Here is a 17,317-nt window from a genome sequence, read left to right on the forward strand (position 1 = left end):
CTCTCTCTCTGTCTGTCTGTCTCTGTCTCTCTGTCTGTCTCTCTGTCTCTCTGTCTGTCTGTCTGTATCTCTCTCTCTCTGTCTGTCTGTCTGTATCTCTCTCTCTCTGTCTGTCTCTCTGTCTCTCTCTCTGTCTGTCTGTCTGTATCTCTCTCTGTCTGTCTGTCTGTCTGTATCTCTCTCTGTCTGTCTGTCTGTATCTCTCTCTCTCTGTCTGTCTCTCTGTCTCTCTCTCTGTCTGTCTGTATCTCTCTCTCTCTCTCTCTCTCTGTCTCTGTCTGTCCGTCTCTCTGTATCTCTCTCTCTCTCTGTCTGTCTCTCTGTCTTTCTGTCTGTCCGTTTCTCTCTTTCTGTCCGTCCATCCGTCCGTCCGTCCGTCCGTCCGCCCGCCCGCCCGTCTGTCTGTCTGTCTGTCTGTCTGTCTGTCTGTCTGTCCGCTCAAGTTAGAGACACAGACTGATGAACTGACGCTGCTCACAGGAAGTGCAGCGTCAGGACTGAGCGCTGATGAAACCTCCCTGAATATCGACAGACGCTCTGTCACGCTGCCGTCGGCTCGTCTGTTTATCTGAATGCAGCTGCGACCTTTGACCCTCCTGGCGATGAGAAATGCCTGACTCGCCACATTAACACACACACACACACACACACACACACACACTCATTCAGGGCCGCTGACACCGTGATGGGTGTCATCTGCTCCCAACAGGTATAAAAGTAGTTTTATTTTCATTTTGACTAGTTTTAATTTAGTTTTGATTAATTTCAGTCTCAGTTGTACTTGTAGTTTTCCAGGTGTTGGTTTTCATACAACGGTCACAGTGAAACCAACTTCAGTATTGAAATAAGTTGAAACTGACGAAGAGAAGAAGAAAGTTGTCTCGTGAATTTGATCTCAGGGTTAAAACAATTAAATGTTAAATGACAAATGATCTGATTGTAAAAAGAATTAAAATAAATAAAAGTGAAATATTTCAGCCAACGTTCAAATATTTTCTGCTGCTGTTTACTCTGAATGTCCCAGCGCTTAGTTAAGAAAGGATCAATAGAATAATCACTACTGCTGATCAACAGTTGCAGCCTTGGTTCAGCTGACATCACCTGTGACTTTATCTTCTAACATCTGCACTCACATGTCACACGCTCCTGCATTCTTACCCATCAAGGTCGCTAGGAGACAGAGGGAGGACATCTCAAGGTCGATGCTGTCCTGCAGCTCCCCGGTGCTCATCCTGCCGGACGTCGCCGTGTCCTCGCTCTTCACCGAGTGCGAACTGGAGGCCCGTGGGATGGAGGCGGAGGGGCTCTTGTCCTCGGGGCCCCTCAGTATCTCCACCGTCACCCGGTCGCCGTGCTGCAGCGCCACGGGCTCCTTCTCCTCGCCGCCCTTCGGGGGGACCAGCTCCTTGGGCGGGAAGCCGTAGCGGATGCACTGCTGCGCCGGCGGCACGCCAAACTGTTTGGCGATGCTCCCCCGCAGCTCTGAGAAGGTGGTGTGGGCCGGCAGGGTCAGCATGGCCTGTCGGCCATCGCTGGTGGTAACGCGGATCTTCTTCTCATTATTGGACAAGGAGGGGGATGAGGATTTTGTGGGCGTGGCCGGAGCTGAAGAGGAGGAGGTTTCTGGAGACCCGCCGGGGGAAGACGTCCGGCCGTGGCCTCTCTGCTCCTGCTTCAGTTTGTCAGTCCGTCGCTTCTGCGTGACGAAGGCCTGCTCGCTGATGCTCTGCTGGATGCTGCGCTCTGCTCGGCTCATCGTCAGCTCCTCTTTGTGGAGCGTCTTCGCTTTCTGACCAGTCAGGATAATCTTCGTCGGCGGCTGAGTGTCCGCAGCCTGCGGGGTCTCTGTAGTGTCCGTCAGTCGCTGGACATGAGCCCCATCGATAGACACCGGGTTATACTCGTCCGGGTTCTTCTTGGCGGTGTGATGCAGGATGGTGTTTACCACCTTCTGCACCAGGAGCTCGCTGCCAAACTCGCCCGGGAAGTGCTTGGTGACCAGTTTCATAGCCACGTCATACACATTGCTGTTCAACGCTGTGTCGGTCTCATACTGGAACCAGTGCACAGTCTCTCGCACCACCCGGCCGCCCCACTCCAGCGTGATGGGGAACGCCTCGGGGAGGTTGTCATACTCCTTTTCCTCCCAGTAATGTTTGAAGCCACATCCACATTTCCCCCCCTGGGAGCGGGTGTTGGTTCGGTCCCCGTCCAGGTAAACCACCAACCCACTGCCGCGGATGTGGCGCACTGACGTGCCGTGACACCAGTTGCAGGTGTTGAGGGAGCTCAGTTTGTAATCTGGGACGAGGACGTCTCTCTGCGGGTCATAAGAGCAGACCACGTTATTGAGGGGGAAGCTGTAGTTCTTGTCCGGCCGCAGCTGACCATGTGTGGATTTGGCCAAGTTGTAGAGTTTCCCACCAGGAACCAACCAGTCCTGTGGGACGTGGAGCTCAGAGAGGGCGCCACAGATCAGGCAACGGTGCAGCCGGTTCTCCATCACGGACTTCTTAGCCGCCTCGGTCACCTCCTCGGGCTGGATGCCGATCACGCCGGTCCGTCTGTAGACGTACTGGTGCACGTCAGCCACCAGCGACGGGTGGATGCTGTGCTTCTCCATGAACACCTCCTCCATGGCGTTGACCAGCCTCATCAGATATTTATCCTGCAAGCTGCGGTCGCCGCCGATCACACAGCTCCCGTCCGCTTCCAGCTTGATGTACTTCCTGATGAGCTCCTGAGGGACGCCCCAGGCCTTCGGCAGCAGACGGGCCGGCAGCTTGGGCAGCACTGTGTTCTTGATTCCCACCAGAGGGATGTAGTGGTTCCTGCCGGAGCTGCTCCAGGCGATGCAGATGGGCTTGTTGAGCTTCCCGTCTTTCCCACGGCACTGCTCCTCTGCCACCAGGCCCGGCAGGAAGGTGGCCGAGTAATCCCCAGAACTCCTCATGCCGCTCAGCGAGTCCAGCAGCACTATGGGCCGGTGGAGCACGTTGGCTAACCCGAATATGTGGATGTTGCGTAGGCCGAGCGGCACACCTTCAGGCGGGATGAACAGGGGGTCGCACTCGTTGATGATGTCCTCCCACTCCACAGCATCAATGAAGTCCTGAAACAGGACTTTGTAGCGGTCCAGGTTCTGCTTGAAGTTCTGTTTGAGGTTCTCCCTCAGCGCGTGCCAGAACAGTTCTCTGCCCACCAGCGCTCGGGACACGGCGTGGACCAGGCAGTGTCCGTCTCCGTCCACGTGGACCGGGATGAGACACTCTCTGCTGCCGTTGGCTTTCTTCACCTCCTCCAGCGTGTCGTGGAGGTAGACCAGGCTGCCCGACCGGTCCTTGCCGTAGCCCATGGTGGACACGTGGTCCGGCTCGATCAGGAAAGCCCGGTCCCCCAGGAGCGAGCAGTCGAACATCTCGCCCTGGTTCATGTCCCTCAGCAGCTTGGCCCGGCCCGTCTGTCGGTCCATGCCGTACCTGGTGAGCACCGGGGACAGCAGCTTGCAGTGGTAGTTGGAGAGCCCCATCACCTTCACCAGCTCGGTGCCCTTCTTCGGGGCCCCGGTGACGCCGAGCAGGGCGTTCCGCAGCAGGTTGTGCAGCACCACATCCGGGTCCGTCACCTCTTCCACGGTCAGCAGGTTCTTCTGCTCGTGCCTCTGTCCGCACTCGGTGCACTCGATGCTGCCGGGGCCGTGCGCGGGGAAGAACAGCCGCGCCCGGCACCGGGGGTCGGGGCAGGTCCCGGACAGGACGCGCTTGTCTTTCTTCTTCGCGCTCTGCAGCAGCGACATGGTCCGGGCGGGAAAGAAACGCGTGGAACCTCGGTCCGCTTCTACAGAACCATGACGGGCCCAGTTCCGGCGACTGCGTCCGACGAGCCCGGAGCCGCGAGCGACGGATCCGCGTTCACCAGAATAACAAGAGCAACACGGAAGCGGCGGCTTTTCCTCTTCCGCTGGCGAGCGGCGGCCGCCACGTGACGCCGCGTGCCGGGAGTTGTAGTTCCGCCGCGTCGCGTCGGTTCCATGTCCGCGGGCGCAGGTGCGAGCGGAGCGGCGGCGGGTTCTGTCGCCGCGCGGCGCGTCACTCCGCGGCGGCGCGCCGCGCGTCCCCCGGCCCGACGACCGCGACGCTCCGGTTCGAACAGAGCCACGGTCGCGCGCAGTGGACTACATTGACCAGAATGCATCGCGCCGCAGCGACGGGGTTATTTTAGTTGTTGTGTCAGGAAGTGAATTCGACCGAATCATGGCGGTTTGGACCCGAATGACGAGACTCGAGCTGCGACAGTTCATCGACCACTGCTGAAGGAATCGACCGCTATTTCTGACAATCGATTCGTCGGTTCAAATAGTTTTATGGGAAAAAAAAGTCATAACTCTCTGATTTCATCTTCTTCCATGTGAACATGTTCTGGTCTCTTTGCTCCTCCTGACAGGAACTGAAGATCTCTGGTGTGAGGACGAAACATCGTGTTGTGGGTTTGAGAAACACGGGAACATAATCGACAGATGAATCGATAATGAAAACAGTCGTTAATTGCAGCCCTAATTGATTATTACAAGTACGAGTCGATGCTACTTCGAGATGACCTGTGGTGTTTGTTCGTCAGTCGAGTCTCAGAAGTCAGACGATCAGACCGAGTCGTTCTTCGATCCCACGTGTTGGACTTGACTGCGTTAAACCTGCTGCTGCGATCTGATGTGGTATTATGACATTAGGCCACATGAGTGACAGAATTTCAAAAGGCAAGTTAAACATGAACAGCAGTCCAATACAATGGATTTGTAATGTTGTGGTATTTACAGGCTGTCGTAGCAGGAAATACATCAGGAATATGTCAGTTCTCTGTCCGTCTGTGGTCAATGCAGACAAGTTCAAGACTTAGATTATAGGCCCCAATAAACAATATATACAATATATGTTATCTCATTGAATTTATATCACAGCTGTAAAAATAAATTGTTTGTATGTATTAGAGGGCTGGAGTGAAGTAGCAGTCGTGAACTTAACAATATCTACACTCGTCTACTTTTTCTAACGATATATTTCTAACTTTATATACTTTATTGAAACTAGAGGAAATGAGACACAGGAGTATGGTGACGTCGCGTCAGTGCAACTTTCTCAAGTGTTGGTTAGAAAAAGTAGACGAGTGTAGATATTATTAAGTTCACGACTGCTACTTCACTCCAGCACTTTAATATATACATACAATTTATTTTACAGCTCTGATATAAAAATCTATTTGACATTGTTTTAATTTTATAATATCAAGTGATACTAAAGACACGTGTTTCTTAACAGCACATCACTGATCTTTACAGCTGCAACTGACACGTTTTATAAAAGAGGGGGGAAATCAGAAAAATGTCTCAACGACAAAATAACTTACTAATGTAAAGGTTCCGGCTGGATTCTGTAAATGTTCCTTTACAGGAGGCGAAGTGAGTCCTTGTTCGGGTCTGACAGCACTACGTCACCTCAGCCACCAGAGGGCAGCAGAACACAGTCAGTGAGTGTCGCCAAAGGCCAACTCAGGGATTTACATCCAAATGTACAGAAGACTGAAACAAATGAACCAAGAAACAGAAGTGACGAAGGACGAGATGAAGTGGAGACTGAAGCGGAGTGAAGGTTTGACTCCTGAGAGTCAGGGATGAAATAGACAAAAGCTGTGCCATGTGTTATGTTTTTAATATATCATCTGTATATATTAACATAATATGAAATGGTCGTCAGCTGATCAACCATCACAAACCAAGTCGTCGTTTAATTCGTCTGATCTTTTTTGCATTTTGAACCATGTTACACAATGTGATCGGTCACGTATGTGATAAATGAAATGTATTATTATTATTATTTTTAATAAGATAATCCACGTGTGAGTGTAGGAATACAAGAGTCTCAGGAAGTGATGAAAAATATGATTAACTGATGCAAATGGATGCAAATTTTTTCTCTATTGTTTCTAATGTAATGTAAATGTAAAATATCATTCAATGTAGTTTTTGTTTCAAATAAAGTTTTGTAACTTTTTAATTTGACCATTATTTGATTTTATAAATGATTTACTTGAAGATAACTTTATATTTTTGATTAATGTATTTATCATTTTAAAAAATAAAGGAAAAATTATACAGGCACTGAAAATATTGACAAACATATATTAATTAATATGAATGAATAATATAAATTAACAATATAAACAATGATATAGATTGACAAGTTAAAACTTTTTATATTTGATTTCTGTGTTTTTAAGTTTTGGACAGAATTACAAAATGTGTTCAGAATGTTAAAAAGTAAAATGTATTTTTCACATTAAATGACACGACTGTTGAGTCACTAGAAAAAAGAGATTTTTTAAGAATAATATCCAGAAGAAATCCAATGAAAACTTTCAGTTGTCTTGTTATTGAATCTATTAAAACTGAGCATCATACAGATAAACACATAACAGTCATAAAATAACTGTACAGCTGCTATAATGACTCACAGCAAGAAAACGAAATCAGGATAAAAAAACATAGAAATTGACAGACATAAAAACAATGTTGTTGCTTCATTTTCATGTATTTGTTTGAACAAGTTGAACTTTGAATAATATCTGATCAGAGTTGGTTTGTCGGCTCTGAGTTCAGGCGTCGAGCTGTTTATCACTACAGTGGTTTTAACTGTCGTCGTGTTGTTAACACACACACACTCACACACACACACACACACTCACACACACACACACACTCACACACGTACACACACACACTCACACACGCACACACACACACACACTCACACACGCACACACACACAGTCACACACACACACACTCACACACACACACACACTCACACACGCACTCACACTCACACACACACACACTCACACACACACACTCACACACACACAGTCACACACACACTCACACACACGCACACACACAGTCACACACACACAGTCACACACACACTCACACACACACACACACTCACACACACACACACACTCACACACACACACACACACACTCACACACGCACACACAGTCACACACACACGCACACACACAGTCACACACACACAGTCACACACACAGTCACACACACACAGTCACACACACACACACACACACACACAGTCACACACACACACACTCACACACACACACACTCACACACACACACTCGTCTGCGTCTCGACGGAAGCGCCGATTCTGTCAACAGACTATTTTTTTTAATTTTTAATAACCACTGAGACCAGATTCATATCTGCTGCTGCACAAACTCACAGCCACATGTTCCACACAAACACCTGGAGGCTGCTGTTTGTTTCGTAATCAGAATTTATTCACATTCTCACGACATAAAACAACCGACAACCAGAACATTGATTCATATTTGTTCAATTCTGGAAACAGCAGTTGTTTTCTTTTGTTTCCAGGAAGTGAAGATAGAAAACATGAAGGTTTTGTTTGTGGATCATTTGATCTCGTTCTTTAACAGATTTCTTTTCACAGAGAATAATTCACGGCTCTAGATGAAAACATATCATATTATGTCGTACATGTCATATATAGACACATGGACTGGAGCTCAGACAGAATGAGGAGAAGCGTTCTGGTACATTTTCAAGTGTTTCTGTCGGAGCCAGTATCATTTTTCAAATCAAAATAAACAACATGGATACAATTTGGTCTAAGGGACTTAAAATAATGACACGGTTTAAAGGTCTGTGGAAAGATTCTGATCCAGATCCAGGACGTGAAGGTGAAACTTCAAAACACCTGGGAACTGTCAAAGACTCAGATAAAATCTATATTCATATATTTATATCTCGTCTGCGTGTTTGCACTTTGGTGGATTTAAATGTGGAGCCACGCAACACGACTGCAGCTTGAAGCTTCTTCAGTTATTTGGATCAATAATCGTGTCACGTACATTTGAAATCGTTCCTGCAGATGGAATCAGTTCTCACAGAGATTTGCTGTCGGAGCAGGTGAAGTTCAACGACTCCAGAAAACACACATTGACCAGAGCGTCAGTGTGAATCATAGGATTTATTAATTCAAGGGAGCATCTGAGTTTATAGTAATTCATGTATCGATGCATATTGACGAAACAAACATCACACGTGAAATCAAACAATCATTCACAGTTTGTACGTCGTGAAGAATTATTTCATTTGTTCAGATCATTGACATATTTTTACTGTACACAGTTAAAGACACTACTGTAAATATTGAGTCAGGTTGCTCTGCAGACAATCAACACAATGAGCTGAAGCGAAAGTCTAAGAATAAAAATACATATTTGTCTTTTTTCTTTTATAATCCAATTAAATATTTCAGTTGATATTATCCAAACAAATGTAATCTATAAAAACTGGTCATCATATAAGTGAATAACTGTCATGACAATAAAAGAACTACTGCCATAACTAATAAGAAGAAAGGAACTTAAAACAGTAAAACAGATTTCTTTTCTTAAATGTTCATCGCCTCATAACATTATTATATTGTTATATTTATTAAAACTGAAACAAAACACAGGATAAAATCTGTTGATCACATTTCTGTCAATTTTCTTTTGTTATTTTCGATACATGTAATAATGAAATATATGTAAAAAACTGATTCTTCATCAACTTGTTGACTAAAACAGGATTTGTAATTTTGATCAAACTCTTAAATGAAACCGTTGAAAACAAAGGTTCTGTCTGAATAATGACGATTGAAGGACGAGACTGGTGTTGATTTATCTGTTAATGATTGAAGTCAAATTGTTACAAACACGTGAACGAGCCAAACTGGCCTCAGGTGACGTGTTGATACAACGAACACGAGCGGAGGAGTTTATTCTCAAAGAGGCTCTGAAGTGGTTTTGACACGAGACCAGGTTCAGTGTTTGTGGTTCAACCAGTGACAGAATGGAATTAAATGAATTCACCGTGTTCATCAATTTCTCAAGTTAAATGTTCAATTACAGTTGCACCAGTGTTTGTCTCATGTGTGTGTGTGTGGTACATTTAGGGTCCCAGCATGAGGTCACACACACACACACACACACACACACTGGTGTGTGATGTATCCTGCTCGTCAGGTCCTTCAGTCTCCTTTACAGTCTCATCATCAATGTAATATTGTTCTTCAGGCCTGTTTCTCTCGTCTCAGTGTCGTTTCAATTTCATCATTTTGTCACCAACATTCAACATTTACATTTTAACCACACTCACGTATTGAAAGTGTGAGACAGGACAGGACGTTGTGGAGCGTCGCGAGTCTCAGACGACTCACCAGGCGGCTCGGGTCTGGAGTTGGTCTTCAGGCTTCCACAGGTCAGAGGTCGAAGCTGGTGGCGGACGACAGTCAGCCATCTTGTTTGACGCGGGTGGACGGCGTCTTGTTCCTGACGATGCTGATCAGACACAGTCCACAGCAGTAGACCAGACTCTTCACTATCAGCAGCGTGTACAGCAAACACAGCAGCTTCACCTGGAACTGAGACGGGGCCGAGGCTGCTGGAGGAGGAAGTGTTGGAGGAGGAAGTGTTGTTGGAGGAAGTGTTGTTGGAGGAGGAAGTGCAGAAACGTCTGAAAGGAATCAGAAGGACATGGCTCAGTGCTCTGCTCGCTCTGACACACGAGGCTCAACACAGTCTCCAAACGTCCGTCACCTTGTCCAGCCTGGGCCTTCACCGTGCCGCCCTCATGCTGGACGTTGCAGAGGTATCTGTATGTGTGGAGAGCGTCCCGGTCCACCAGCCTGATGGCGGCGGTGCTCCCCGACCCTCTGAGCTCCAGCTGCCCTCCCCCGGCAGGGGGCAGCTCCTCCAGAGGACCACCCTCCCTCTGCCTGGTCCAGGAGAACCGGACCGGAGGAGGAGCCATGTCCGAGGCCGCGCACAGCAGGAAGCTCTGGTCCTGCAGGGCGGCGCTGGAGGCTGCTGGGTACACGCTCACCACGGGCTGCACCAGAGGCTCGTCTGCAGGTCGACAGCAGCAACAAGCAGCACAGACACACAGACATTCAATCACCTGTTATGATTATTATTATTGTTATTATGATCATTATTATTATTATGATCATTATCATTGTTGTTATTATTACTAAAAAAGAATTCGTATTATGATTATGATTATTATCATAGTACAGAGGCTCAGTGGAAACTGCTCGTTCACACAGACTCTGGATTCAGCTTCACACTCGTCATGTGAAAGATCACGTGTCTCATCAGACGGGAACAAACTTTAGATTCAACTTTAATAAATCATATGTTATATTAGTCTATTAACAATATTTAAAATTTATGTTTGACAAAGAGACACATTTATACATATTTAAATTTAAATACTATGAACGTCAAAAGATTTTGAGAATATTATAGTATAAATAATATTATAGGATTTTGAGGCTAAAATACAGAAATATATTTATATATGTGTTAATATATATAACACATGTTTTTTTCTTATAACGACAAAAGTATACATATTCTTCACATGTAGTTAAATAAATACAATAAATACAAATTATTCATGATTAAATTATTCACTCTTAAATTTGACCTCATATAATTTTGATCAAATTCTACATGAAACCAAATATAAGTTGAAGGATTCATTTATTATTAATTTGTATAAAGAATATTAAATGTTACAAATGTGATAAAAAAACAATACATATTATTTTTGTCTTCAAATTATTCCAAATATATTTCTCATTATTAATACATCTTACACAAAGACACACATTCTCCATTAAGTTTTACATTAAACAAAATGTATTTACTGTGAATTAATACAATTTATATCATAGTAAAGAGCTTTGTATAAACATATACAATATATATATTGTAATATTGGTTTTCCTAAAATTAAGTTTTAATTTTCAAAATAAACATTTCATTTCAAATATATTTACCATCAGACAACATCTGTATGTATTTACTGTATTCACAAACATTAACTTTTGAAATATAATTTTCCATAATGAAAACTAAAGTTTAAAAAAACATGAAACGTTTAAGAATCGTAGTGAATCTGAAGAATCATCAGTAAAATTATTTTTGATGAACTGAAAGTCGGATGAGGATCCAGAAAGTTCTTAACCAACCTTCTGTCTCTCGTGCAGCGAGATTTCACTTTCGCAAGTTATTAAATGTTTTATTAAAATCGGTCCAGAAGGAACTTTGTCCAAACTCTGAGAAACTAACATGTCAAGATTTAATCAAACAACTGAAGGAAAATCAGAGTTTGTTCTCACCTGTTACAAACAGTTTAGTTCCAGAGCCGAACTCATCGTCTCACAGTGAAACAGACTGATACAAAAAGCTGCTGCTGCTCAGTGAATCATCTGAGGTGAACCAGTCCAACGTTCATGTTCCCTCAGGATGAACCGCAGTAACTCTGCTCCTCCTCTACTTGTCATGTAGCGCCACCATCAGGTCAACCTCTTCATTGTCCATATACTTTGCTTTATGATCAACACCTGCAGAACAAATGTGGTTCCATCAGCCTCAGCTCTTATTGGTGTTTAGTGTGGATTAGCAACGTTAGCGTGCTAACACGTCCTCTTTCAACTTGAAGGGACAAAATGAAATTTAATAAACGACTCAATATTATATGAATAATAATAATTTAATGCAGAAATAGTTAAACACAGTTTGCTAATGAAAGGGATATTTGTGCATTTCCACATTTTTTTATTCATTTATTTCTACATTTATATGATGCATGAACTTTTATGAGCGATAAGGTTTGAGACACGACCTGCAGCTTATTTAGTTCAACTGATCCTCATGAGGTATGAATGATGTCATGATGACATCATACAGAGTTATAACTGTCTGATACAGTGTGTGTGCAGGTTCCTCTGATGGTTTCTGAGTGGGACCTGGTTTTTGTCCAGGCAGCAGGGATCAGTTCTCACTGTGGTTCCAACAGGAGCAGTAGTAGGTGGCTGCATGAGAGCGCTTCACACTCTTTATCTTCAACTCACAGATGCTCTGTTTCCTCTCAGCTGTGAAGTCGCCAACCTGAGGATGATTGAAATCTGAATCAACAGAACCATCACTGTCAACACCCAGAATCACTCTGAATGTTTCTGTGTCTTTCTTCTGGAACCAGAACACATAGTCACACCCGCCAGTTCCTCCACAGCTGAAAGACGCAGCATCACCGACCGTCCTGGTCAATGATAACTGGTCCTGAATCGGCTGTGCTGCCATGGCAACAAGCGCTGTGGAGAAACAGACGGATGGACGCAGGTTAGTGTGACCGTTTGTTCAAGGTGGAGTTTGATGGCTCCTGATTGGCTGGAGACACTCACCTGAACACAGGCAGCACAGAGCGGCGGCGGGCAGGAGACGCATGTGGAGCTGTGGTGTTTCCTCTGGGGAGCCTGAGGAGAAGTGGAGCTCTGACGCAGCTGAGGCTGACACCAGGACGAGACGCCAGACGAGTCGTGGCTCACGTGGTTTCTGACGCCTCCTCACACTTCCCATCAGCCCCTGCGGCACGGATCAGTCTTCTGTGGGTCCGACGGCTCAGCTGGTTCCAGTAGTTTGTAAAGGAGAAAGAACAGTAATAAACTCTGAGTTTAACCAACTCTCATGAAACTGTTCCTGACTGTACTAAGCTTCAGAGGAACTGGATCATTTTCACTCTCAGGACTTTTACAAGACCACAGATGATAAAGATGGACGACGTGTCTCCGCTTCCTCCTGTTGTACAAGAAGGACGTCTTGGGAGCTGTCACGTCGTCCATCTTGATTCAGTCTGAGGGAGCGACACTGACATGATGATGATGATGATGATGATGATGATGAGGATGATGAGGATGACACCTGTGGCTGAAGTCAAGGAGCAAAGCGGAGCAGCGCCACCATGTGGGGACTCACAGGAAGTACAGTCAGATCCAGACGATGCAGCCGAGCCTCTTACGAGAGGAGGCGTCAGAAACCACGTGAGCCACGACTCGTCTGGCGTCTCGTCCTGGTTTCAGCCTCAGCTGCGTCAGAGCTCCACTTCTCCTCAGGCTCCCCAGAGGAAACACCACAGCTCCACATGCGTCTCCTGCCCGCCGCCGCTCTGTGCTGCCTGTGTTCAGGTGAGTGTCTCCAGCCAATCAGGAGCCAACAAACTCCACCTTGAACAAACGGTCACACTAACCTGCGTCCGTCCGTCTGTTTCTCCACAGCGCTTGTTGCCATGGCAGCACAGCCGATTCAGGACCAGTTATCATTGACCAGGACGGTCGGTGATGCTGCGTCTTTCAGCTGTGGAGGAACTGGCGGGTGTTTTGTGTATTGGTTCCAGAAGAAAGACACAGAAACATTCAGAGTGATTCTGGGTGTTAACAGTGGTGGTTCTGTTTATTCAGGTTACAATCATCCTCAGGTTGGCGACTTCACAGCTGAGAGGAAACAGAGCATCTGTGAGTTGAAGATAAAGAGTGTGAAGCGCTCTCATGCAGCCACCTACTACTGCTCCTGTTGGAACCACAGTGAGAACTGATCCCTGCTGCCTGGACAAAAACCAGGTCCCACTCAGAAACCATCAGAGGAACCTGCACACACACTGTATCAGACAGTTATAACTCTGTATGATGTCATCATGACATCATTCATACCTCATGAGGATCAGTTGAACTAGATAAGCTGCAGGTCGTGTCTCAAACCTTATCGCTCATAAAAGTTCATGCATCATATAAATGTAGAAATAAATGAATAAACAAATGTGGAAATGCACAAAAATCCCTTTCATTAGCAAACTGTGTTTAACTATTTCTGCATTAAATTATTATTATTTATATAATATTGAGTCGTTTATTAAATTTCATTTTGTCCCTTCAAGTTGAAAGAGGACGTGTTAGCACGCTAACGTTGCTAATCCACACTAAACACCAATAAGAGCTGAGGCTGATGGAACCACATTTGTTCTGCAGGTGTTGATCATAAAGCAAAGTATATGGACAATGAAGAGGTTGACCTGATGGTGGCGCTACATGACAAGTAGAGGAGGAGCAGAGTTACTGCGGTTCATCCTGAGGGAACATGAACGTTGGACTGGTTCACCTCAGATGATTCACTGAGCAGCAGCAGCTTTTTGTATCAGTCTGTTTCACTGTGAGACAAAGAGTTCGGCTCTGGAACTAAACTGTTTGTAACAGGTGAGAACAAACTCTGATTTTCCTTCAGTTGTTTGATTAAATCTTGACATGTTAGTTTCTCAGAATTTGGACAAAGTTCCTTCTGGAGCGATTTTAATAAAACATTTAATAACTTGCGAAAGTGAAATCTCGCTGCACGAGAGACAGAAGGTTGGTTAAGAACTTTCTGGATCCTCATCCGACTCTGAGTTCATCAAAAATAATTTTACTGATGATTCTTCAGATTCACTACGATTCTTAAACGTTTCATGTTTTTTTAAACGTTAGTTTTCATTATGGAAAATTATATTTCAAAAGTTAATATTTGTGAATACAGTAAATACATACAGATGTTGTCTGACGGTAAATATATTTGAAATTAAATGTTTATTTAGAAAATTAAAACTTAATTTTAGGAAAACCAATATTACAATATATATATTGTATATGTTTATACAAAGCTCTTTACTATGATATAAATTGTATTAATTCACAGTAAATACATTTTGTTTACTGTAAAACTTAATGGAGACTGTGTGTCTTTGTGTAAGATGTATTAATAATGAGAAATATATTTGGAATAATTTGAAGACAAAAATAATATGTATTGTTTTTTTATCACATTTGTAACATTTAATATTCTTTATACAAATTAATAATAAATGAATCCTTCAACTTATATTTGGTCTCATGTAGAATTTGATCAAAATTATATGAGGTCAAATTTAAGAGTGAATAATTTAATCATGAATAATTTGTATTATTGTATTTATTTAACTACATGTGAAGAATATGTATACTTTTGTCGTTATAAGAAAAAAACATGTGTTATATATATTTACACATATATAAATATATTTCTGTATTTTACCCTCAAAATCCTATAATATTATTTATATTATAATATTCTCAAAATCTTTTGACGTTCATAGTATTTAAATTTAAATATGTATAAATGTGTCTCTTTGTCAAACATAAATTTTAAATATTGTTAATAGACTAATATAACATATGATTTATCAAAGTTGAATCTAAAGTTTGTTCCCGTCTGATGAGACACGTGATCTTTAACATGACGAGTGTGAAGCTGAATCCAGAGTCTGTGTGAACGAGCAGTTTCCACTGAGCCTCTGTACTATGATAATAATCATAATCATAATACGAATTCTTTTTTAGTAATAATAACAACAATGATAATGATCATAATAATAATAATGATCATAATCATAATAATATAATGATCATAATAACAATAATAATAATCATAACAGGTGATTGAATGTCTGTGTGTCTGTGCTGCTTGTTGCTGCTGTCGACCTGCAGACGAGCCTCTGGTGCAGCCCGTGGTGAGCGTGTACCCAGCAGCCTCCAGCGCCGCCCTGCAGGACCAGAGCTTCCTGCTGTGCGCGGCCTCGGACATGGCTCCTCCTCCGGTCCGGTTCTCCTGGACCAGGCAGAGGGAGGGTGGTCCTCTGGAGGAGCTGCCCCCTGCCGGGGGAGGGCAGCTGGAGCTCAGAGGGTCGGGGAGCACCGCCGCCATCAGGCTGGTGGACCGGGACGCTCTCCACACATACAGATACCTCTGCAACGTCCAGCATGAGGGCGGCACGGTGAAGGCCCAGGCTGGACAAGGTGACGGACGTTTGGAGACTGTGTTGAGCCTCGTGTGTCAGAGCGAGCAGAGCACTGAGCCATGTCCTTCTGATTCCTTTCAGACGTTTCTGCACTTCCTCCTCCAACAACACTTCCTCCTCCAACAACACTTCCTCCAACAACACTTCCTCCTCCAACACTTCCTCCTCCAGCAGCCTCGGCCCCGTCTCAGTTCCAGGTGAAGCTGCTGTGTTTGCTGTACACGCTGCTGATAGTGAAGAGTCTGGTCTACTGCTGTGGACTGTGTCTGATCAGCATCGTCAGGAACAAGACGCCGTCCACCCGCGTCAAACAAGATGGCTGACTGTCGTCGTCTCTTCGCCTTCTTCTCACCTTCATGTCTCACGGCTTCACTATCAAAGTTCCCGTCAAATAAATGTTTCTCAAAGATAGTTTTCTGTCTATTTCAGGACGATCAAGTGTAAGCGATATCGCTCCTTTCATAAAGTATCTGAGCCGATGCATCTGTCTGTCATTTTTCGTGTTTTTGTGACCGTGTCCCTTTGGCAAAAGCCTGGAAGTTGTGAATCTGAGGATCACACCTGTGACCTCTGATCACACCTGTGACCTCTGATCACACCGGTGACCTCTGATCACACCGGTGACCTCTGATCACACCGGTGACCTCTGATCACACCGGTGACCTCTGATCACACCTGTGACCTCTGATCACACCGGTGACCTCTGATCACACCTGTGACCTCTGATCACACCTGTGACCTCTGATCACACCGGTGACCTCTGATCACACCGGTGACCTCTGATCACACCGGTGACCTCTGATCACACCGGTGACCTCTGATCACACCGGTGACCTCTGACAGGTGACTGACTACAGCTACAGATAAATACATTAATCGAGCTCCGCCAGACTCTGCGTCACGCTGCTCTCAGATCAGGTACCTCACGTTATCTTACACATCTTCAATGTGGAATTTTAAAAAGGACCTCAACCGTCTAGCAGCAGATTAATGTGTGTGTGTGTGTGTGTGTTAGTGTGTGTTGGAGTGTGTGTGTGTGTGTGTGTGTGTGTGTGTGTGTCCGTGTGGGTGAGTGTGTGTTGGGGTGTGTGTGTGTGTGTGTGTGTGTGTGTGTGTGTGTGTGTGTGTGTGTGTGGGAGTGTGTGTGTGTGTGTGTGTGTGTGTGTGCGTGTGGGTGAGTGTGTGTTGGGGTGTGTGTGTGTGTGTGTGTGTGTGTGTGTGGGCGTGTGGGTGAGTGTGTGTTGGGGTTTGTGTGTGTGTGTGTGTGTGTGTGTGTGTGTGTGTGTGGGCGTGTGGGTGAGTGTGTGTTGGGGTGTGTGTGTGTGTGTGTGTGGGCGTGTGGGTGAGTGTGTGTTGGGGTGTGTGTGTGTGTGTGTGTGTGTGTGTGTGTGTGGGCGTGTGGGTGAGTGTGTGTTGGGGTGTGTGTGTGTGTGTCTGTGTGTGTGTGTGTGTGTGTGTGTGGGCGTGTGGGTGAGTGTGTGTTGGGGTGTGTGTGTGTGTGTCTGTGTGTGTGTCTGTGTGTGTGTGTGTGG

The 17,317-nt window shown here is 45.1% G+C and overlaps 2 protein-coding genes and 1 pseudogene across 2 annotated transcripts in view; 1 reads left to right on the plus strand and 2 right to left on the minus strand.

Moving 5' to 3' along the window:
- Nucleotides 1-4,123, minus strand: part of vcpip1 (valosin containing protein (p97)/p47 complex interacting protein 1) — a 5,904-nt gene extending 1,781 nt beyond the window's left edge. Inside the window, exon 1 of the mRNA XM_035634118.2 lies at nucleotides 1,159-4,123. Coding sequence (XP_035490011.1) covers nucleotides 1,159-3,796 — 2,638 coding nt within the window. The 5' untranslated portion in view covers nucleotides 3,797-4,123. The remainder of the gene's footprint in view (nucleotides 1-1,158) is intronic.
- A 3,919-nt stretch (nucleotides 4,124-8,042) lies between these two features.
- Nucleotides 8,043-12,682, minus strand: LOC118311341 (Ig heavy chain Mem5-like). The gene is made up of 5 exons (XM_047331943.1): nucleotides 12,331-12,682; nucleotides 11,923-12,240; nucleotides 11,266-11,304; nucleotides 9,677-9,985; nucleotides 8,043-9,593 (listed from the first exon to the last, which is right to left on the minus strand). The coding sequence occupies exons 1-5, from the start codon at nucleotides 12,503-12,505 to the stop codon at nucleotides 9,370-9,372; spliced, it is 1,065 nt and encodes a 354-aa protein (XP_047187899.1). The 5' UTR covers nucleotides 12,506-12,682; the 3' UTR covers nucleotides 8,043-9,369.
- A 50-nt stretch (nucleotides 12,683-12,732) lies between these two features.
- Nucleotides 12,733-16,264, plus strand: LOC118311340 (annotated as a pseudogene).
- Nucleotides 16,265-17,317: the final 1,053 nt, after the last annotated feature.

The sequence above is a fragment of the Scophthalmus maximus genome, chromosome 5, assembly GCF_022379125.1.
Source record: "Scophthalmus maximus strain ysfricsl-2021 chromosome 5, ASM2237912v1, whole genome shotgun sequence".
Classification (NCBI taxonomy): domain Eukaryota; kingdom Metazoa; phylum Chordata; class Actinopteri; order Pleuronectiformes; family Scophthalmidae; genus Scophthalmus; species Scophthalmus maximus.